General features: G+C 37.6%; 1 protein-coding gene across 9 annotated transcripts in view; it reads left to right on the plus strand.

Annotated features, from left to right (window-relative positions):
• The window catches only part of ADGRB3 (adhesion G protein-coupled receptor B3), a 733,899-nt gene that overhangs the window by 314,718 nt on the left and 393,992 nt on the right, over positions 1-25,189 (plus strand). For all 9 annotated transcript variants that reach the window (XM_021072848.1, XM_021072838.1, XM_021072869.1 and 6 more), the window contains 3 exons: positions 1,326-1,490; positions 14,640-14,804; positions 15,493-15,657. In XM_021072848.1, the coding sequence (XP_020928507.1) occupies positions 1,326-1,490; positions 14,640-14,804; positions 15,493-15,657 (495 nt within the window). The remainder of the gene's footprint in view (positions 1-1,325; positions 1,491-14,639; positions 14,805-15,492; positions 15,658-25,189) is intronic.

The raw sequence follows: 25,189 nt of genomic DNA on the forward strand, positions 1-25,189 counted from the left end.
CAATACAGAAATGTTTGCAAGAAAGGGAAACATTTTTCCTGGCTTCTTTTGGTCTGTATTATCCATGGAATGCTACTGCTTACTGTCCCAAATATTAAGAATTGGGATGAGATTGGTGATTTTATAGTGCAAGGACAGGATCTAAACTTTGAACCCTAATGGTCTTTTTGCAAAAGATGTCAATATTTATGTGCAATGGTTACTATGTAGGCGGAAAATTATGCTAGTATTTCTGATCAAGTTTGAATTCATTGTAATGCCATATTTAAAATACTGGTGTATTGATAGTTATGTTTGGTGTACTCTTCATTAGATCGTTATTTTCTAGAACTTTTATTAATTAGGAGGATTTCCAGCGCCATCCAGTTATTGAAAGTGGAAAGATATCTTTTGGTTTCATGGCTATTAGAAAGAAGTCTTCATATTTGCTCCTCATTTAAAAACTGGGGCAAGAGGAGGATTTCATGCGAGTCGATAGTCTTTGAAATTTCCCCCTTATTCATAAGAAGAGTGACTTAAACACCCATGATTTTTAATGGCAAGAATACATTTATTTTCTAAAATGTCAGGTTAAATACCTGTTTAAAGTATGCACCATCAATTCTCAGATTTTGTTTCATACTGACACTATTAACTAATCCTGAAACTTTGTAAATGTTGGACGAATTAAATTGGCCATTATCTATTTAAATGCAATATTAATTCCAGATTATCACTCTAAAAATTTATTTTTCTATATTAGATTAGTTGATATTACTTGTACATAGCAGTAATTCCTGACTATCTTACCATGAAAGAGAGAGATGCCGTTCCATTTAAAAAAAAAAAAAGAAATATCAAAACTTTATGACATAAATAACTGTTCAAATACAGAAAAAAGTACATTCAATTTCCCATTATTTTAATGATTTTTTCAAGTTAACTTACATTTTGTGGCAAATAAGAGTAATTCAGGAGTTCCCATTGTGGCGCAGCAGAAATGAATCCAACTAGGAACCATGAGGTTGCCGGTTTGATGGGTTAAGGATCAGTGGGTTAAGGATCTGGCATTGCCATGAGCTGTGGTGTAGGTCGCAGACGTGGCTCGTGGCTGTGGCTTAGGATGGCCGCTGTAGCTCCAATTAGACCCCTGGCCTGGGAACCTCCATGTGCCACGGGTGCGGGGCCCTAAAAAAGCAAAATAAATAAAAAGCGTAATTCAACTGACTTTTTCAAATATCTTCATACTTGCCTATTTGATGAGTTTTTTCTTAATTGTAAAGAAAAAGTAATCTTTGACTTTGCCTTTCTGCTTCTGTTGTTGAAGCTTCTTTGCTTTATTACAGTCCATGGAGTCTGGGAGGAGTGGTCTCCGTGGAGTTTGTGTTCATTCACATGTGGTCGAGGCCAAAGAACGAGGACCCGGGCATGCACGCCACCCCAGTACGGGGGAAGGCCCTGTGAAGGACCCGAGACACATCATAAGCCTTGTAATATTGCTCTCTGCCCAGGTGAGCCTGTTCTGCTTTCAGTGCCCATTAAATTTGTCTTTCGTATATGGTCCCTAGTCAATACAGGAAATATTGAGAGTACAGCCTTCATTCAGCCACACTGGAAAACATGTCCTTTGATTCCTACTTAAAACTGGTACCTTCCTTGATTCCACCTAATGATATTTCCTTGACTGAGTACCAATCAGTGCTCACTTTTTTGAATTTCTATTCATATGTATATTAAAGCTTCCCACTAAGATGTTATCTATACTTGGATTTCCCTCTTTAGAAAATCGTAAGATGTCCCAAAGCCTTGGATTGACTACTGCATCCATATTGTGACTAAAGAGACTTGTGTAGAGGCCGTCCTTCTGCTGTTATTCTCCACACTCATTCAGATCAGGCGTGGGATGTGCCACTGACCATGTATGAGCATGACAGACATTTGCTAGGAAGTCAGACTTTCTAGATTCACTGCTAGATGCATAAAATGATTAGACCATAAATGACATATAATCTTTATGTGATTATGAGGACTGTGTTCTGTTTTAGAGTGTATTTATATTCTTTAAAATTAGTCTTTCCTTTAAAATATTTCAATTCTGTTTTACCTGACTGTGGTCATTTCACCCATTACTCCAGAGAGAAGTCTTCCTAATGCTTTTATTTAGGATGCTGAAACATTCACGCATAAAACAGGTACCTACACATGAAAAGGACTGATCTCCAGCTTGAAGGGGCTTGCAATTTATGCGAGAAAGTAAACACAGAGGATAGAATCTCCCAGGAAAAGCAAAGGAATTTCTTAGAGGAAAAGACAGACAGGAGTGGCAAATGGCAAAGGCTAAAAATGTGGCAAAGACCCACATAAATAGACATTTATCTTCTCTTTGGGAGAATTTCTCACAGGCCCATGTAGTCACATAATCTGCATGCAACCAGCATAGCCATGATCCCAATAGTGTGATCCAGACTCACATTGAGTCCTGTTTGCCCTTTAAATTTACCAAGTTAATATACTACAATTTGAGGCTATAATTCAAATTTCTTCTGGAAATTTTAAGAATCAAAAACATCTGATGACTATGAAAGCACATCTAAAATATAGAGAAGCAATGGTCATTAACAAGCTTAACTGTTCCCTTTTACTTTGGAGAGACTACTGGTGTCCTACATTTGGGAATATACCTTTAAATAAGTAGCAGTCATGTTGAATAATATTATCACTTTTAGAATTCTATCAATTGTGAATAAAACTCATACAATTCAATATTAAGGTGTCATGAATATTGAAGAGTCAAAAATAATGATTCCTTATTTGCAAATCACTCCCAGAAAATCTATTTATGTTTTGTCTTATTTTTGTCTCTCTGTAAACATATGCATAGGCACATAGATACACATATGTCTTTTTCCTGAAGATTTGAGTAAGCTTAGACAAATTATAGAATTTTTTTTTAACTGCTGAGCTGTGACATTTATGGGGAGTCAAATAGAGTTCACTCTTATTTTTCTGTGGAGTGTGAAAAAATAGATAATACAGGGAAGTCAAAAATAATAGCTAACTATAGAATCTCTTTAACATATTGGTTTTTAATTATGTTACCTCGGTTGATCTCTATAAGTACAAAGATCGGTACATGGTACTGACCAGTAAAATATTATCAACTAGGTTTTTCACTGTCCACTTTCTATCCATTTTTCTGGGAGTAAAAAGCTTGGTTATCAGTATAAAGGGATTCTAAGTTGTTAGAATTCAGATAAGAAAATTCATTTTTCTAAGTTGATATAAGTGTTGCTTTGTCTCTCAAATAGTAACCACATAGATTTTCAACTAGTTGTGTTTTACCCGTATTATATTATCATTTGAATCGCTCTAAAACCATTAATGTTGGATAGCTTTCTTTTGTTAGATCCTTAATTTTTGGAAATTGTGATTATACTATTTGTGAATCTAGCCTAGCTCATATTTTCTTATAAGTGAGCATTATGGCTCTATCAAGAATATTTAATTTCATTTATAACTTCTGTTATTTCCATCCTTGGATTTAATTGTTTCAAAAAAAAGAAAACATTCTTACCATATTTTATCCTAATTTCCTTACTAGAAAGGGGATTCTAATATGTATAATTTTAAAAATTATTTTATATATTCTGTCTCAGATTTTGTCATTAGATTTTTTAAATATGTCATTTTATTTGCTACAAATATTTGGAATTCTTCTTAGATATTAGAAGAATTAGAACTTCTTGTTTTAGAGCTAACCTCAGGCACCTTCACTGAATATAAAAGTATTATTAAGTATCAACTAGATGTAAGACTACTGAAAAGAATATATAGTCCCTGATCTCAAGAAATTTGCAGTCTCTTCTGAGGATTTAGAAATAAGCATGTGAAAAATTGAATGCAATTCTGAAAAACACATACAGGTACTCAAACTTCAATGAAAGGTGGTAATTTTAATATGAAGTGGTTCCTACCTACATTTCTTGTAGCCATTCTCCCTGAGATCCCTAAGTCATCCTCTCAAGGAATAAAACTGTAATAGGAAATGTGTAAGTGATGAAGAGAGTGGGCCAAGACCCACACTTGGTTCTCCTTGGTTAGGCTGATTTTGGAGGCTGATTGTAGAGAAGAGGGCAGAAGGAACATTCAAACTGACAACGTGGTTCTCTGCTCTCCCACTGCCTTTGCAAGATTTGACCATGCAAATTGAGATAATGGGCAGTGGCATTTTAGTGTGGGGTCATGTTAGAACATCATCCCAGTATCCTGATTTTAAGAAACACATATTTTGAACTATGTCTAGTCACTTATGATGGAGCATGATAATGGGAGAAAAAAAAATGTATGCATGTATGTGTAACTGGGTCACCATGCTTGTACAGAAGGAAAAAAAATTATATTCGGGGAATAACAACAACAACAAAAGAAACACATATCACTGCCATAATGAAGTGGATGCTACATAGGGATGATGAGTATTATCCACATGAACTAATGAAATGTGTTTTATTGATGCAAATTATGATAACTACTGATTAGAAGATGACATCCTATTTTTATCTGACACTTTCCTTATTCAATGTCCAGTTTTCTCCCAACTTCTTTTGAGATGAATGTGAACGACCTGCCTGAGATCCATGTAAGGGAGAGAAGAAAGAAAGGAAAGAGTAGACCTGCTATTTCTAGTTAGAGTTACTGGTTATTGATTTATGTACTGTGTCTGAAAACAGTGACTGGTGTTGGTTGGGAGAGGTGGGCCAGAGGCATATAGAGCAAGAAAAGGATTTCACTGTGATTCCTTCTCTGTCTCATAAACATAACCTTCTCCTGTCCTCATCTGTAGTAATACTTAAATGTGATATTATGGAAGGGTATATGTTCAATAGTCTTTGTGATATGTTTATCTTTTGTCACCAAACTCAGAACTTCTGGAAGTCCAGACTGTTTTCTCTTTTCTCTGAATTTTCATTGCATTCACAAACTGAGCACCAAGTTCATAATGGTATTTATTGATCTGTTTGAGGACAAGGGATGCACTTCTATTTCCTCTTTACCTCTCAACTTTGTACTCGGTGGTATCCAACAAATTACTATTGAATTTATTTTCTTGGTATGAATATATCGACATTTCTAATACTGATCCAAATTCTTATAGGCATTTTTCTGTGTCTACTTAATGGTACATTAATGTGTAGTAGCAAGATCTTGGACTTTCGCACAAGAACATGTATCTAAATTCAGAGGTCACCTTTAATATCTGTTTTTGTCCCTCTGATCCTGAGTTTCTTCAGCTATACAGTGGGGACAAGATAGTAATACCCACTTCATGAGAGGACCACGTGAGATGTTATAAGGGAGAGAACTTGGTAAATAGCAAACACTGTGGAAGTATTAGGATTATTATCACCTCAGTGCCCTCCAGTCAGAGTCCGTCAGGATGACACATGTCATTGAGCAAGGTGGGTTTGCTACTCTTGGCGGTGAGGGAAAATCAACACAGGGACTGTGGGGCATCATAGTAGAAGGGTGTTGGGAAAGACTAACTGAGGCATTTGGATTTTTATTGGGTGATTTCACAGAGGGTTTAAAAAATTGAGGCTTTGCTACAGATCTGACAGTGTCAGGAAGAGGGGACAGTTGTGTACTGTGTATATTGGTAAATGATCTAGGATGGGGGAAGACTAACAGTGGTTGGTGAAGAAGGGAGTCACTCATCTTAGAAGAATGTTTGGAACATTGTGGGTTCCGTGTGACCTTATCTTTGTCTCTGAAGTGGCCTTGTTTTACCTCATTGTTATCAGCCTCAGAGTGACCTTGTCTGGTGTTGATACGCTCTGTGATGGTTTTATGTCCAACAAGAAATAACACAGCCTCGCTATGACACCAAGGAAGCTGCCTACAGCACTGAAGTCTAGCTGTAGATGTCAAACCTGTGCCTGTGCCTGGGTGTCACCTTGGTGGTGACTCCTCTTCCAGGGTTATTTGATCACTTTAGTGCTTCTGTTTTTAATAATTTTGCTTTTGAGTAATATTCAACTGGGGAAAAGTGATGGACAGACATAATGGAATATTTGCATTTTCTAGGTAGGCCCTTCATTAAAATTATATAGCTGTTTATCTCCCCAAATAAAATGGATATGGTCCTTTCCAAAATTAAATTATTTGGGGAAAATAAAAGCTTAAGTTTTTAGTTCAAAGTATTGAGATTTATGATAAATTTCTTCATAGTGTTTTACTATAGAGTAATAATTTTTTTCCCTCTGTCGATGGATGAAGACTGGAGGAACAAATGATTCAAGTTTGATCCTTTTTGTTTCAGTTTTGACAATTTCCTTGCTAATATATATTTATGAAGTAGGGTACAAATAATATAGAGGATAGATAGGGATAAGTAATGTGACAGATTGAAGACTGAAATAAAGAACTATTGACAAATTTTCATTTATATATGAAGCTATGTATAAATGAATTTAATTACATTGATTCAGTAGGTCTGGAATTCACAAAACATGGATTAAGGTTGAGTCCCAACAATTAATTATAAATATTTACTTAGGCGACTTCTTCCTCTTCATTATTCCTCAATTCTTTCATTTTTTAAATATGCTGGTATTTATTACCCTTCTATATCATAGGAATGTTATATTGTTATATGACTAAAATTAGGTGAAAGAATCTTGAAGAGTATAAAGCAATATACATTCAAGGATATTTATCATGATGTATTTGAGAATATTACTTTAGAAATAAGGAACTTGGGAAGAAATTGGTGAAGTAAAATAAGAATATCATGATAGTTTCTGAGCGTTGTTTCTTATGAACAGCCTTCATCAGAGACTCAAAGGGATTCTTGGGCCAGGACTGTATCAGCAAGAAGTAAGTACATAAGGGCCCATGTAAATTTGTGGGGCTGAGCAGCGTCTCACTGGTCAGTCCTACATTTGAGAAAGGCATTCCTGTGAATCCAGAACTTTCTAGAGAGATCCCATTAGGTTGTAGTTTTCAGATGTATTTGCAGACTCTTAAAAACCCTAAGAAGAAGGAAAGAATCACCTAATGGTAGGGCCTGAGAAACACAGCTGCACCCAAATATCTGTAACTTGGAGCAAGAGGCTTCAGTCTCCTGTGGAACTAGTGTTTTGATTCTTCAGCATCTGTGAGAGGGGGACCTCCCCACAACCCCTCAGCAGGGAGCCATGCTGGTGAGAACAGTGAGTGGAAAGTGGCTGAACCTTCACCCTACCTTAGTTCAGAAGTCTCTGGTTGTCTCAGCATGAGGATGTTATAATTTGAAACTCAAATGCTGCCTCATTAACCTGTTCTTTAATTAATTTGCATTTTATCCTCTTAACCTTCTAGTCTGTCACAGGGCAGTTGTATTCATTTTGTGTCATATCAGATTTTCAGCATTGTTCTGGTGAACTTTCAGTGCTTTGCAAATGAGATTTTTAAAAAATTAATTATGTCTTTGTTAATCCTTGCTTGCTTTCTTTTATATTTAACATTTTTTTTCTCATTTAAACTTTGTCTTAATTTACCAACTTTTTTTTTATTCTTCTTAGTCTTATCATGATAACTTGCTTCTATTCTTAATTCTCATTTTTAAAGTGAAATTTCATTTTTATTTTTCCTTTTTTGTTATTTATTTTTAAAATGGAAATTAGGAAGCATAGATTTATGTTCTTCAGCATAAGACCAGAGTAAGAGGTTGGCTCATCTACATTTCAGTTTTGTAGCCTGTTCCCTGGATAACTCCCAATTCAATAAAAATCAGAACTCTCCAAATTTGCAGTGCTAAATCAGATAGCCTTAGAGCAGGGCCCAGAATTCTTCTCCCCCAACCCCTCCCTATAAGTAGCTTAGTCACTCAGCAATAATCAACCCAGAACAGTTGCTGAAATGATGGTTTTAGTAATCACAATATTCACTACGTTATGGATGAGTGCATAATCTAACTTGTGGTTATTGTCATCCAGCCTATTCCATATTGTCCCTGGTCAAGATGAGAAAATAGACTGAAACATAGTATTTTCATTAAATGTATCATAGAAATTAATTTTTTCCCTGCACATGGGAGACAGGTTTTTCTTGCAGGTGAACACGATTGCTCCTCTTTATGCATGGCAGAGGGAAGTTGATATATCTAACGATGTAAGCCCTAGCAATCTAACAATTTAGGCTTTACAATTTTAATTCTTTTGGGTCCAGAAAATCTGGTAATGTGTCACACTACTGAAAAAAAAGTGTCCCCAGTGTGACACTGTTGTATAAGGAAGCACATTATGTGAAGGTAAGACAGGCTGATCTCAGTGTATCTCCCAACTTCAAAATACAGCCTTGCATTCTCTATTCTTAGTCACCCTTGTGGGATGGTTCGTAAAGTAATAAGCCTCTGGAGTTTTTAGATTGAAAAATAACACTAAAAGAATCCAACTGCAAGTCCTTAGGATGGAAATGAAGAGAAACTAAAAAGCTCAAGAAAGTGTTTATTCTTAACCTGGCTTCATATTATAGAAGAAATCATTTCCTCCAATGTGATGTTTACCAAATGGTGTTCCATGAAAGTTAAAAAAAAAAGGGGGGGGGAGGGAGGATTGCATTTCAAATACTTTTGGGAAATACAGCTTTAAATTGCACTAGGTCTGTAATGGCATCACAAATTCAACATGTTCCAGATAGATATTCTGATTTCAGGGCTGTGTACCTACCTGCTGAGGCGTTTGAAACCTACTCTAACCCAGTTCCGTAAAAGGTGCCACCATTTACCTCTGTCTGGGCTACACTTGAGTCCCCTAACATCTTCCTACCTGTTCTCGCCCCTGTGCAATCCACACTACACACAACTACCCAATGAAAGGTTAAAATGTGGACTGTCTCACATCTCTACCCTACTTCAAAATCCTCTCATGGATTCTCAGCTTGTTGGTCACATGCCTGCAGGGACACCCAGAATCTGGCCTCTGCTCACCTGTGAACCCACTGCCTCTCGAGTCCCCCTCTTTACAAGTCCCATGGGCCCCAGCCTCCTCTCTGACCTAGAATGCACAAAGCTTTCCTGACCTTCAGGCTTCACTTGTGTAGAGCCTTCCACAGATCTTCATGTTTCTGGCTCCTTCTAGTGACTGGGGACTCAGCTCACCTGTGGTCACATTGCCTTCATGACACTTGCAGCTGAGACTCTTGTTTGCTCATTTGTTTCCTTGTTTATCATCATCTGTCCCCATCCCAGCCCCTCAGACTACATACTCGGTGAGAGCAGAGCTTGGTGGGTCTTTATCACTGCAGTGTTCCCGGAGTCTAGTACAACAAGACCAGTCACAGTGCCTCTGAGACCAGCTTTGCAGTGTTTACGTTTTCCCAAATCATCCGGGATACTTTTCTGATAGAATAACAAGATGCTAATTAGTTTTCAATGATGGCACAATTCTAGAAAGAAAGACTCAAGGGATTTTCAGATACATGGGTTTGCTGTGAGTGTGGGGTCATCCCTATACTTGTGGAAGGCAGATGTATTTGGGTGGGTCGGGGTAGGCAGGGCCTTGATGGTCCTTTAAACATCAGATGATAAATATCAGATAAAAAGAAAAGTGTGGTTCTTCACACCTTCTATAGCACCTGGATAAGTGGTTATGATATACAAATAGTAGGTGCATCATATGATAATTGGTTTTCATTTTAAAATATCTCAATATTTATCACTGCAGTATAGTGCACATGTCAGACTAGGAAATGTTTAAATGTCCAAAACAGAGCTCTTAGTTTCCCCCTCTCCAAAACCTCCACTTTTTCCCATTCAGTAAAATGACGCTACCATTTCCTAAAATATCTTGGGCTCATCTCCCTAAGAAGAACATAATTAATGATTTAAAAAAAAATTCCAGGAAGACAAACTGAAAAAAACCCTAAAATAAAACAATATTCCATGTTTGGCACTGAAAGAAATTCTTTTGTGTACCTATAATGTCTGTTTTCTAATAATTTAAATTAAATTCACATAGCCCTCTCTTTCTAACTTCTCAATTTTCCATTTTCCCAGTGGAAATGGTGCTCTGACTAACCCCACTACAAAACACACTAAAGTACTATTGGATTTTTCCTCTTTTTAAAATATGTCCAGTCAGTTACTTTGTCAAGTTAGTTCTTTTATAACAGTATAGTTAATGTACAGTAAGGAAATTCTAGTTCTCAATATAAAATAAAACATCAAAAATGTCTGCTTAATAAATCTTCAATTTCACTATTTTATTTTTTTGTAATTGATTTATAGACAAAACTCTTCCAATCTAAGATACACATATTGTTGATGTTTATCTTGGTGCTGAACCTCAAAATGCTCTTCACATGTCTAATTTAACTTATTCTTGAACTTTAGCCAAAGCATAAAATGTGTGCATTGGCAGAAAGGACTGAACTCATAAGAATGAATTTAAAATGTTAAAAAAAGTAACAGTGGTGAGGCAACGTCTTCCTTTAGAAAAAGCCTAATGAGCAAAATACTTGACAAATATTCTCATTTTTCCTAATCTCTGTTCAGCAAAGCATCTTCTCTTTCCTAATCCATAATAAAACTCTCTGACCAATTACCTTCTCTGATTCTGTGACTCTGACTCACTCATTCCTGAAGGCACATTTTCCTAGCCAGAGACACTTGTCCTTTCTTCTTTGCAGTGAGTGTGTAACTATTACATCCATAAAAAGATACTAAAAATGTACCTCAAACCAGAATGCTTAAGGACATCATATATTCCTTTATTCTATTCACTGAACACTGGACTGGTTGGCATCACTTAATTTATCTTTGTTTATGTGTTGCTTCCTGAATGTTTTCAATAATTTGAATGCCTGTATATTCTTTCACCAAATAGATGGTACATGCAGTATAGGCATGAATATTGTTTTTTAAATTCTTTTCCTAAGAATACTCTGAATAGTGAGTTTCATAATGCAAGCTCAATAAATGTTATTACTTTTAAAAAGCAGGATTCTGAAATGAAAAACACACTCATCTTCGAAGCCAACATAGACAGGAAATGGATAATTTATAACATCCTATTGATTTACCAGAGTCTCCTTTTTTTTGTCTGGCAAATGGATTACATAGCTGGTAAAATTGTGCCAGGTTGAAAATAACAAAGGAGTTCCCATTGTGACTCAGTGAGTTTATGACCCAAAGTTGTCTCTGTGAAGATGCTGGTTCAATTCCTGGCTTTGCTCCGTGAGCTAAGGATGTGGCATTGCCACAAGCTTCAGTGAAGATGTGGTGTTACTGTGGTTGTGGCGTAGGTCACAGCTGCTGCTCTGATTCAACCCCTGGCCTGAGAACTTCCATAGGCTGCAGGTGTGGCTGTAAAAAGAAAAAGGAAAAAAATATGTGCCAGGCACTTTTAATCGAGATGCTAAACTTACAGGAACGGGATGATTAAATTGGCACTTTGCGATTTTTTTAATCTCACAAAGGATTTATTAAGGACTGCTAGATACATATTAAACAGCCTTCTTTTTAGATCTGAAATTAGGTTGAAAATGCTCACTCCTCTTCTGCCAAGCTTTCTTGTTTGAGTGGATTTTCAGAGCAATGTTAGTTGATATTGGAACTTTGGATTTATAGTGAACTCTCTTTTCACTGCAGTGAAATTGACCAAGAGCCATGGAATGAGATACGAAAAGGTAGACAGTCATATACAAATGCATCTATATATAAACTTATATACTAGTTTATCCCTTCTAAATTAGTAAATATTTTTGCCTGATTCTTTTGCTCACCTGTACTGTGGCTACGAGAAACATTACCTGCACAGATGCTGTCTTCTTTGTCTAAATTATAAATGTTACCATACCAGTCTAACATAATTAGTCTTCATTGTCATAGTAAGATGGTATTGTTCTTAATTTTGTATTTACTTATTTATGTGCACAGAGTAATTCTTTGAGTTATAAGATTTCTGAGGTTGGATTCAAATTCCTTTATATCTCTATTTCTTGTGATGCTTATCACAGTGACCAATGATTAATAGAGTGTTAAAAGTCATCTGAATGAGTGAGTAAGTAAATGCATCTCAGTTTGAACTCCCAAAGACAACTTCAACCATCTTTATTCCATTCTGGTCACCAGATACCTCTCTTCACTCAGGGTCATTCCCTCATAGCCTGGATCCTCCCAGGATGCCCATTGGGACCATCTTGTCATCTCAGCTCAGGTTGCCTTACCCTCTCCACTGATTCCTTCTCCACCCTGCACTAGATATGATCAGAGGATCCTGTTTAAATCCTTCAATAGCTTCTTAATGATCTGAGAAAATAGCCAAAATCCTTAGCGCAGTTGACAAAAAGTTTGCAGAAATCTGCCTCTGCTATTTTCCTGACCTCCTCTGGTATGGTTCTTCACCTGTCTCTCTGAATTCTATTCACAATGTCCTCCATTCAGCTCCTGGAAGTGCCCAGGGCCTTTTATATCTTCATGGGACATATCCTTACCCTATGTATTTTCTCATTATCCTTCAAAGTTACCTTAAACCTTACTCTGTCAGGGAAGACTCCCCAACCCCTGCAAACTCTTCTCTCATAGCATCTTGAAATCATCCTTTGCAGCAATGTTGCGGAATTAGTTTATTCAGCATGTAATTAATTGTTTAATACATTCTAGGGATTCCTGCTCTAAAATGTGAGCTCCCCAAGTTATTGGTCATTACTTATTGTGTTCACTGTTCCCTATACCCAACTTTGAGACCAAAATCTTGCCTTTTTGAGTGGTCAATAAATATTTTTGCAGAAATAAGTCAATAAAAAAAGATACTGGATTCATAAAAGGAAATAGAAGTGAAAAGTAAGGTGATTATAGTTTGGGGGTAGTAAAATCTAATTGCATTCATTTTGAGTCTCATGGTTGGGACTTACCTTCAAGATTACCTTGTTCAGGCATGTCTGAGAGATTTTGCAGATTTGGTTCTAGATCACCTCAATAAAGTGAATATCACAATAAAGTGAGACACACCAACTTTTGCTTTCCCAGTGCATATAAAAGTTATGTTTACATTATGCTGTAGTGTCTTTAAGTGTGCAACAGCATTATGTCTCAAAAACAACGTGTATACCTTAATTTAAAAGAAGGTTTTCAATTGACTCTGCCCAGATCCATCAGAGGGAGCACTATCTATGGCAATTATAGCCTTATGCAATGTATTTCAAAAATAATAGCAATTGAAAGTCAAAATGACTCCTTGATCCATGGGCTGCAGAATGGATGTTGTGATAGCAGGCGTAAAGACCATTAATCTCATCTCCATCAGAGCTCTTTGGGGACCAGGTACATTGTCAATGAGGAGTCATTTTTTTTTAAAGGAATCGTTTTTTCTGAGCAGCACATCTGAGTGGGCTTAAAATATTCAGTGAACCTTGTTGTTAATAGATGTGTGTCATGTCCTCTTTGTTGTTCCATTTACAGAGCACAGGCAGAGTAGATTTAGCATAATTGTTAAGGGCCCTAGGATTTTCAGAAAGGCAAATGAACAATGGCTTCAACTTAGAGTCACAAGCTACATTAGCCCCTAACAAGAGAGTCAGCCTGTCCTTTGAAGCTTTGAAGCCAGGCATTGTCTCTGTCTCTCTAGCTACATATAAGTCCTAGATGGTACCTTCTTCCAATAGAAGATGTTTTATCTATGTTGAAAATCTGTTGTCCAGTGTAGCTACCTGCATGAATTATCTTAGCTAGGTCTTCCAGGTAACTTGCTGCAGCTTCTACATCAGCACTTGCTGCTTCACCTTATGCTTTTATGTTATGGAGATGGCTTCTTTCTTTAAACCTCAGAGACAATCTCTGCTAGTTTCAGTCTTTTTTTCTGAAGATTTCTCATAGCTCTCAGCCTTTGTAGAAATGAGCAGAGCTAGGGTCTGGGTCTAGATTATGCTTTGGCTTAAGGGAATGTTGAGGGTGGTTAGTTTGTCTATCCAGATACCAAAACTTATCGTTGATAAAGTTGTTTTGTTTTGATTTCTTATCATTCATGTGTTCGCAAGGGTAGCACTTAATTTCCTTCAAGACTTTTCCTTTTCATTCACAACTTGGCTAATTGGCCCAAATGGCCTAGCTTTTGGCCTGACTTGGCTTTTAATGTGCTTTCCTCCCTAAACTTAATCATTTCTGGCTTTCTATTGAAAATGAGAGATATGTGACTGTTCCATTCACTCGAACACTTAGAGGCCATTGAAGGGTTATAAATTGGCCTCGTTTCCTTATTATTGTGTCTCAGGGAATATGGGGCCCTGAGGAGAATGGAGAGAGATGGGGGAACAGCCAGTAGGTGGGGCAGTCAGAACACGTATTTATCTATTAAGTTCCCAGTCTTATATGTGAGATTCATGGCGCTCCAAGACAGTGACAATAGTAACATCAAAGATCACTGACCATCAGTTACCAGAACAAATATCATGCTCAAGAAAAAATTGGAAATGTTGTGAGAATCACCCAAATGTGACAAGAAGCAAGCAAATACTATTGAGAAAATGGCACCAGTAGAGTTGCTCTCCCCCGGGGTTGCCACAGACCTTCAATTTGTAAAACATGCCATATCCATGAAATTCACTGAAAACGTGCCTGTGCTTTGTGAACAGCCTTCTCTCCAGAAGGCCTCCTCTTACTGTCTCTGCTTCTGCTTTGGCAGTTGATGGACAATGGCAGGAGTGGAGTTCCTGGAGCCAGTGCTCTGTGACCTGCTCTAACGGGACCCAGCAGAGAAGCCGGCAGTGCACTGCAGCCGCCCATGGGGGCTCTGAATGCAGAGGGCCCTGGGCCGAGAGCAGAGAGTGTTACAACCCTGAGTGCATAGGTAAGGCCTGGTAACTGCATTAATTAATTAATTTTTATTAGTTTTTTAAAAATTAAAGTATAGTTGTTTTATAGTGTTGTGTCAATTTCTGCTATATAGCAAAGTGACTCATATATATATATATGTGTGTATATATACACATACATTCTTTTTTTATATTCTTTCCCATCAAAGTCTATCCCAGGAGGTTGGCTGTAGTTCTCTGTGCTCTACAATAGAGGCTGATGACTCTATTTAAAGGATGCCTTCCATTTAGAAAGTGTGACAGAACCATGCCAGACAGTCATGGAATCATCCGATAATTCTACATTTCCAGTAAATGAAGCCAATTGTACCAGAGCTCATTCTGCTGTATGTTACATTAATAAAGCAACAAAATCCAGGAGATTCTGAAATGAGATTAAATTAATTACATTATATTAAATGTTAATTAAATTGAGGAAGTCCAGCACTGGACTTGTACTCTTTACAAGTGAAGTTCAGTGTCTATTTGTAGATCCTGACAAACATATAGAAACTTTTGTTCCTCACAATGCTTTACATTTGACTGGCAAGTCAAATACTTATTTGATTTATGGTGGTAGATTACTAACAATTGAAAAGACAGTAATGGCCCTCAGATTGTAGAAGCAGCCCTAAAGCTGTGCGCAGTGGACTGCTGCCATTGACCATGACGTATGTCTTTCAGCCAATGGCCAATGGAATCAGTGGGGTCACTGGAGTGGATGTTCCAAGTCCTGTGATGGCGGCTGGGAGCGGAGAACGAGGACCTGCCAGGGTGCGGCGGTGACGGGGCAACCTTGTGAGGGGACGGGCGAGGAAGTGAGAAGGTGCAGCGAGCAGCGCTGTCCTGGTGAGTGAATTCAAGACCATTCTCATGAAAACCTGGAGAAAAAGGATCAAAAATATTGTCATGGGCTAAAAGCAGTATTTTCTCAATTGAAGTATTGCTAATGATAAGCAGCAGTTTGTTTTATCACCTATGAGGTTTCCTCTTTTTGTGTGTCCTAGACTATGGCTTCTACACGTTTTTAAATGATTCATTGCAAAATGACATTGAAAAAGTGCGATAATACCGAAGAAGGCATGTTGAACAGTAACACGGCTAGAAATTTTTAAAATTACTATTGAGTACTTTTTTTTCACTATTTTTGTAAAATATTTGTATACTGAGAACACAGAACAAGTTGCCTAAGATTATTTTAGCAAAAATACAAAGACATATGTGTGAGGTAGCTTAGTGAGGAAATAAGGAGATGAGGTTGGAACTCAGAAACTTGTAAATTCTGCAGTTAATCCATCCCAGTGTGTGACCTTGGACACCCCCACTGACTTGCCTTTCCTCATATCCGCTGTAAAAGGAAATTCCAATGAGGAACCCCTTTAAAATAATAGCATCCAGTCTTAATTCCTAGTGAAAGAATGGGAGTGTTGCTACATTAGAGGATTTTACACAAATGAGTAGAAAAAAGGGAAAGTCAGAAATTTCCCTAATTATGAATCATATACATTAAAAGCTCTTTTAGAACAAAGACCCCTTCTTAAGACTGTGTATGTTTCATAAAATACTATTAACACACTCCAGACTCAATGAAGAAGCAAAAATTAGGATTCAGGAATGATATAATTGGCAAAATTTTATAAAAATGCTAGAAAAGCTGATAGGATTGAATTTTAAAATTTCATAGCTGGGTATAAAGACAGGTTCTGGACTTAGAGAATTTGGGGACCTAGTTAGAGCTACATTGCCCCATGAACTGCCCCTAATTCTTTGTGGGCAACCTCACCCATCTCTGGCTATCTGGTCTTACTGGGTGTGGTGACTGCACCTGTTTGAGGTTCCTTTTCAGTTCAGAAAGCTAAGGATTTCTGTCTCTATCTAATAGGACTACTTGAAAAACCAAGGAATTCTAAGAGATATCCAGGGGTCAAAACTTTGCGTTTCTCCATAGTTAGAATTCTAACAACTTTTCACAGTTCAGCAGTAATACAAACAGAAACTAGACTCTTAAGAGTAATGATACATCAGTAATTTGTTTTTATCTTTGTTTGTTTGTTTAGAGCTTAAAAAAGATCTAAACTTAGTTTTGTTAAGTCTTATGGCCATATGAATCCATACGAATGATAAGAAATAACGAGTGTGCAGGATTCTGTTGAGAAGGGTATCAGTACAGTTTAGCACTCTGAAATTTCTCCTATGCTGCCTAAGAATTAAGATGCATTAAACAAAACATCTATTTTGCTCAGGAAGAAATTTCTTTGAAACAGCAGCCATGATTAAATAAGAACCTTTTAATATTTGAAGTTATCTAAACTAGTCTGAGCATGCCAAGGTTCTTAACTGGTCCTTTAAAACTGTCTTTCATCTGCATACATAGTGGTAATATTGTGCTGCTGCAATCAGATTTATAAAGATTGCCACCTGCTGTTTGGAAAGCATTTTACATATCCATCTACAAAAAGATATTATACCTTATTTGCTAGCTTTCGTGATTTCAGGCACATTGAAAAATTATCATGTAAAACTATAAAAGCTTTTTAGATTTTATCATATACATATATTTTTTGGTATTTACCTTAAGGTTTACATTTTCCTCTTTTCCATGTGATTTAAAATCATCCCCAAATATGTAAATAGCATTTTTGAATTAAAATGAATTATTGAATCAGCTAAACAAATCACAAATTAGTGCTTGTACGGGGCAAAATATATACAGATACCATAAGCTTTTGAAAATATATCCTAGCCTTGTACCTTGATACAAATCACATTATCCTTCAAAATTATATATGACTATTAATTTCTACTATGCCTCTGCCTCTGTAGAGTAGAATAATTTTATCAAAATATAGGAGATTTTTAAAATATTCACCCTTCTTCCACTTTTCAATGTGCAACCATGTCATCTTCACATTTTTTTATCAAGAAAGGAGGATTTATAAGTAACTCAGTTTTCCACAATGGACTTGATTTATATACTGGTGTTGCATCTCAGTACAATTTTCTTCCCAGTAGTCAATATATATTCCTTATATGATTGGGAGCATAGCGTTCCCAATTTCTGTGATTATATTGCTCCAAATGTACACATTGACAATATAAACTGAGAACACTTTCAGAGTATCTTAGTAATTGCTAAGGCATCTTTTCTCATTTTGTCAATGACAAAGCCTTAACAAATGTTTCTTGTGAAACAATATGTTTTTTCTAGTATTATTTTTAGTACTGTTCATTCTTAATTTTTCTTCATCTTGCTGGAAACAACTAGTATTTATTTTTATGCTTCGCTTAATTTGAATACAAAACAAATTAATCAAGTTTGCCAAGAGACCCTCTTGTTGTCAAGAAGGATAAATATAATCTATGCACATCTTTGTAGGGATAATTAATGAAAATAATGATTAATCATCTGGATTTAATCAAAAGCTGTTATGACATCTACTGAAAATGGGAAATAAAAAATATTTTCCCATCAAGATTAGGATACTTCTTTACTGGTAATTAGATACAATAAAGGTATTAAAAAGAGCATCATTGACCAAAAATATGATATTGCCCCTTTCTTCAAAAGGAAAGAGAATTAGAGGGCTGGAAACATTATATTATTATTTTTTAAATACTTCTAGTTGAGGAATAAAGTAGCTACAGAGGACATAATTAAGTTGCCCAATTTTTAAATTGGTCAGACTCACCAAATAATGACTTAATGGATCTCAATCTCATTGTATACCCAAGCTTTGAGGGTTAAAATAGTACAAAGGTAATATAGATCCTCTAATTTTGTCACTTTGCTACCATGTGAAAAGGTTCTATTTTTTGGTCTTTTGTTTGATTGTTTTATTTCCCAGTACTCCTCTGGTTAATATCATTCCTAAGGCAGAGGTTACTGGTGTATTGGCCTATCTTAGTCCAGGCTATGCCGGGACTCTGTTCCCATGAAGGGTTTGCTCTTTGCCAAGACCAATTCCAGGATCCATGACTCTAGTCATTAGTTACTAAATTGGAACCTGCCAATCACAGGTAGATGTTTAACTTAATTTATATGTAAAATGTCCTTCTTGGGGTCCCACTGCTTTGTCTGCAAACGACAAGGTGAAACCTATAGGTTGAATGTGTTGAGAAAAACTTTGGGTTACACAGCTTTACCATGAGTGCGCACAGTTACAGCAATGTAGACCAGAGACAGAGCAATTATTGTGATATTTGACTCAAAATATTTATCCCAAAGGAAAGCAGCAGCAGTGTTATCAGCCCTCACTTGTCTTGCACATTGTGATGCATTTGTGTTAAAAGTCAGCGCCTGTAATATTGGCAACTGTAAGCCCTACTCCCCACCCCAGGAAAGCAACCATTCTGGAGTGACTATTCCTTGTCTCTGCATGTTTGCTCCCCAATAGGAGTATGACTTCTCTGGAGACCAAGAGAGGCATACATTTGGTTTCTGAGTCATTTTCTTTTTGTAGGAAGACTGAATCACAAAGCTTGCCTCCTTTGGGCTCCTATCTTCTCTGAGAGCCTCTCTATATTGTCCACGGCTGTGTTTCTCAAACCTTAGTGGACACAAGAATCACCCAGAGACTTCATTAAGATGGCGATTCCTGAGCCAAAGGCCCTCACCCCAAGGTTCTTATTCAGGAGGTCTGGCCCAGGCCTGGGAATCTGTATTTCTAACAAGCTCCCAGGTGATGGTGATGCTGCTGCCGATTACCCTTTGGATTGCACTGGCCTAGAGTAAAAATAAAGGAATAAATAAAAATAAATGCTAGAACTCACGCCAATGGCTGAACTTCAGCTCAATGGCTGAAAGTTGAGATAGATACCTCCAGAACAAGAGTGCGAATTGTATTTTACTCACACTTCATAAATAAGGAGGGCGTGTCTCTGGAATCAATTCATAATGAAAATGCAGGCCATACATTTCAAGTCTCCTTACCCAACTCATGTTTGAACCAAAATAAGATCCCTTTACAGCTGTCACTACCAGAAAAATAGGACTATTAACTTGTTGTGGACAAGGAAGGATGGTTTAGTCGGGGCTACTCAGTTGTATGGCCTTTCCTTGTTCCTGTTCTGTGGGGAGTAGGAGGAAGACCTGGGGTGTCTTGAAACCCATTTGATGTGAAGCCCCTCCACCCACCAGAACACAGATCTTCCGTAGCAGGAGTGCATCTTCACTGCCTCTGCCCTGCAAGGCTATGAGTGACTGTACACACTCACAAGCATATATCTGGGGCAGGGGGTGTCGGGAAGGTGAGCTGGGGTCTGAGCTCACATGGAATTACCTTCTTCTTAGCTCCCAGTTGGAAGAGTGGGAAATTAATCACTATCGATACAAATATTTTGTCTTTGTTAAAGACAAGTTTAATAAATCAGACTTCTAAATTGAGGGGACCACTTTATTTTAAGGCTAAATGTCATCATTATTGGAAATGCAAGTACGTAAGTGTAAAATTTAATCTTTTAAAGAGAAAAAATCATACTAGTCTACTGAAATATTCACATACCAGTTGACACCTGCTTTACCTTTTTTTTATATATATCACTAATAGTACATTTTAAAAGCTCCTATTCCTTTAGAATTTGGATCTTTTTGCTGTCAGAGGTTATGTGTGTACCCTGTAAGAAATTATGTTATTACCATTCAGTTTCCTTTTCTTTTCTTTCTTTCTTTTTTTTTTTTTTTTGTCTTTTTAGAGCCACACCAGCGTCATATGGAGGTTCCCAGACTAGCAGTCGAATTGGAGCTGTAGCTACCAGCCTATTTTACAGCCAAAGCAATGCCAGATCCAAGCCACATCTGTGGCCTACACCGCAGCTCACAGCAATGCCAGATCCTTAACCCACTGAGCAAGGCCAGGGATCAAACCCAAGTCCTCATGGATGCTAGTCAGATTTGTTTCTGCTGATTCACCATAGGAACGCCACCTGTTCACTTTTAAAAGGTTAGGGCAACTATTTCACTGAATATTTTTGGATGTAGAAAGTAATGTCACACCCAAATGTTCACACCAGCCATTCACCAGAAACCAGCCCCTGAGTCCAGTGGTTCCAGTAGGTGGTACTAGGTATTGACATTTTCATCCCGTGTCCACCTTGTTCTTGCTCAGTCACGTCAAATACGTTCCCAGAAGTGGGGAAATAAATTAGAACCTGAAGGTCCCCCGTAGGGAGAGAGGCCAACCTGGTGCTTAACCAGCCTCGAAAGAAGCATCCTATCCTCTTGAAAAGTTGGAGTATCAGGTCTTGGTCTAGCCCTCAGTTCTGCAGCAAATCAGCTCAGTGTGAAAGGCAGAATTAAGAAGAACCACTGGGGTCTGGAATAATCAATGTGTATGCCAGACAGTACTCTATGTCTGTTATTCCAACTGGTTGCTATCGAGATAATTATTATTATAATTCACCTTATCAGATTGCTCATCAGCTGAGACTTGGAGAAAACTCTCAAACCTTCCACTACAGCAAAAACTTAAAAAAGCAATTTGGTATAATCTATATTACTCTACTTGGATTCATTTAGAAATATTTGGCCATTTGCTGATCATTCTCAAATTGAAATAGAAAACTTAAGCAGCACTTTTTTCTTTTACTATTTTTTAAAAAAATTTTCCTTTCAGTCCATGTTGTTTTTACAGTAAAAAAAAAAATGCGTATTTTATGAATCACTTAATTTTTTGCAATTAATAAAATGAAAATTAATACAATTAGTAAACTCCTTTTGGGGTTTAAGATTTCCCAAGACACATAACCTGAACATTGGACCTTGACATTTCTCAACCCTACTAAATTCCATTCCCTCATATATCCTGATGCGTGAATGACCCTGAGATCCTACCCTTGGTGCTTGGCTCGCTTTATCTCTCTCTCCAACTGTCATCACCTAACAGACCTTTCCAGCTGAGGTATCACATGGGACAGTATGCCGCCAGGAGAGCTTTTCTGTCTGAAGTAGCTTCTCCTTCCTTCCCACCATTTCCTAGTGGGGGATTCCACATCCTTCCAGTCTTTGACTGGTGGCCCTGCCTTCTCCCCCAGCCACCACTTCCCAGTGGTGGGAAAGAGCTGGGCTGTGGGGTCAAACCAAGGTTGGCTTGGGCCTCAGTGTCTTCATATATAAAGTGGGATAGTAACACATGCCTCAGAGGATTGTTTCAAGGATGAAATGATAAAACACAGTTTCAAAATAATTAGCCAATTAGAATTGTTGATGGCAGGCGTGATCCTCTTTGTTTGCTACCCAAATTGGGGCAATACCCATGTTTTCTAATCTCTTCCACGCAGGTTTTTATCTGATGATTCTCCCCATCCATGGCCTCTGCCATGTGATTCACTTATCAGAAACTTCCGTGGCTTCTTGTTACTTGCCCAGCTTAATGCATACTGAGATCCCAGGATGCTAGGGTCCCCATCATTGGTTCATTTACATATATGGCCGGTATCTCTATATAGAGCAATGGAGCAGATGCAGTCTCTGGTTCCTAGACTTGGAGGCACCTATTCTGTCCTTTCTCTGTTGCTTGCCCTCCAATGCTCCAGCACTCCGCTTGTAACCTGGCTCTGCCATCTTCACCTACTGAAATAGGAGCATCTTGGAAGCCCAGTCCATTAAAAGCTGTCTCCTCACTTAGTCATTCTTTCTCCCACAATCATATGAATTCTCTTTCTTTTTTGAACCCCTGAAAACTTGCTTTGTGCTTCCCTAATTATATATTATTATATTTTATTATATGTATATAATTATATATATAATTATATCTCATAGCTACAGAATTCCAGCTTATTTCAGATGAGCTATATATTTTCAGCTTCCCTAGCCCTCCCCTACTCTGCCCTGAACCTAGGCGAGCATTACAGGTCCTTAGGTACATAGCCTTTTTTTTTTTTTTTTTCTTTTGTCTTTTTGCCATTTCTTGGGCTGCTCCTGCTGCATATGGAGGTTCCAAGGCTAGGGTTGAATTGGAGCTATAGCTGCTGGCCTACACCAGAGCCACAGCAACACGGGATCCAAGCCGCTTCTGTGACCTACACCACAGCTCACGGCAACGCCAGATCCTTAACCCACTGAGCAAGGCCAGGGATCGAACCCACAACCTCATGGTTCCTAGTCGGATTCACCAACCACTGAGCCACGACGGGAACTCCCATAGCCTTTTCATAAATGGTATAACTGGAAAATGAAATCATTTATATAAAAGCTTATAAGTTTCAAAATGACTATGATAGTAATGGTATGATCTTTTACTCTTTTAAAATGCTAGTAGTTTACTTCATTAGAATTTGAATGGACATTTTGAGCACCTACACTGTTTCTAATTTTTAATTAAAATTTGTGGCATGATCCTTCCTTCTTTGGATAGAGATCATTGAATTGTTAGAGGTAAGAAAAACATATACGTTTCTATAGCAACTTACCCAGGAAGCTGTGACCAGTGGCCTTCAGCCCGGAGTACTCTTGCCCATTTGCTCCATGTGCTGTGACCTGTTATTTTAAGATAATATTAAAAAGGCAAGTAAACACAATTCTCCACGACAAATCTCAAGCAGCCCCCAGTATAAAACTGTCTCACTAAAGGATAGTAAATAGTTACTTGGAAATTATTCCTCACAATTAATGTTAGCTGTCTTTTTTGTTGTTAGTTAACTTTGTTAACAGGCTAGAACAACCTTGTCTGTTAAGGTGAAATATAGAATTAAAATAATAATTCAGAATTTTGGGGGTGTGTTTGTATAACACACTGTCAGACTAAGTACTCAAACGAGCTATACATAGTTTATGAATGAATTTAAAGATCGTGGTTTGCTGACTTCCAGAGTTAGAACCAATTTTTGCAAAATGCATAAATACTTATTTTACCACTGCAACACATGCTTAGAGACAGTGTAACATGTCTCAGAAAATGCTCTGAGAGAGCTGTTTGATTGACCACCTCCTCACTGAATGGTTTCTCTATGCCTTGTTTCCCCACATATTTATAGTGATGATAATAATTGCATCCACTTTAAAGGTCGTTATGACAATTATTTGAATTAAAATATTCAATACTCTTAGAAGATTACCTAATTCATAGTAACATGTAAAGACTACTGTCGTAACTATATTCTTTCAATTTGAGACTGATAACTATCATTCTCCATATAAGGAAGGTTATTATGAAACACATTTGATACAACCTCCCCCCCTTTTTTGCCTCAGACCTTAGCATCACTGTGAATTCTTCACATGTTGCGTAGGTTCCACCACTGAAATTCTGAAATTAGAGCTTGTTGGTGAGCACAGAGGCTGAAACTGTTTCATTTACCTCTGCACCCCTCAGTACTGGGGGTTCCCAAACATAAAGAATTAATGAATTACCAGCAAGTGAAATTTGAAATGTGGGGTTGTACAGAGTGCAGATTTTTTTTTTTCTGCATGCAGTTCTACAGTTTAGAATTGATTTCTCTTTAATGCTGAAATTCTAGCATAAGTAGTGAAAACTAATTTTCCACATCAAATTGATTTAAGCCCTGTATAATTTTTGCTATTTTTAAGAGACAGGAAATCAGTTTGAATAGACAGATTAACTGCTAATCACTAGGTAATTGCTGCCTTGTTTTAAGGGAGCATAATCACTACATACTTGTGCCTTGAAATACAGTTGTGTCTTACAGATAGGTCTTTATATCTTTGCACTAGTGGGAGCAAGCCAAGGGATCTTTCAGCTGATGAACAGAGTTGTGGTTCCATTTTGCTGAAGCATAAAAAAGCAAGTGCCTCATATTGCTGCACAATAATATGTTTTTATTTTGAACACAGGAGCATGGCCTCAACTAATTATATATTTTCTAATTTACAAAATACACACAGGTAGCATTAAACAGAAAAAAATAGTAGCACGAATCTCGATCTCCAGCTTTTGTTCCTCTCCCGAGCTTTCATTCCATACACCAACCAGCTTTATGATGATGCCGAGATGCAGTCAGATAGCTCAGACTCAAATTGATTTTCATCATCTTCTCTTCCAAGCCATGTCCTCCTGGGTAGAGCACACCAGACTTCTTCCTGGAAACCTGTTACATCTCTTTTTCTCTCTCTTCCTCACCTCCTACAGGATGTGTAGGATGGCTCAGCCCATCCTTCCTCCTAAGCAGATTTGGAATCCACCCACTTCCCGCTGCCACTTCCTGTGAAGCCACAACACTTCTTCCCCAGGTACACCCTTTAGACTGTCACAGGCTTCCTCCCTGCCCTTGGCCTCACGTTCCTTCAAACCACTCTCCAAACTTCAGGGACACCATCCAAAGCACTACAATAATTTTCCCTTGCCCTTAAGTTCAAGCTTCCAGTCTATTTCATCCTTTTCACCTCCTCCTTTGCCTGCAGTAATTCCCCTCTCCTCATCCCTAGCTT

The sequence above is a fragment of the Sus scrofa genome, chromosome 1, assembly GCF_000003025.6.
Source record: "Sus scrofa isolate TJ Tabasco breed Duroc chromosome 1, Sscrofa11.1, whole genome shotgun sequence".
Classification (NCBI taxonomy): Eukaryota; Metazoa; Chordata; class Mammalia; order Artiodactyla; family Suidae; genus Sus; species Sus scrofa.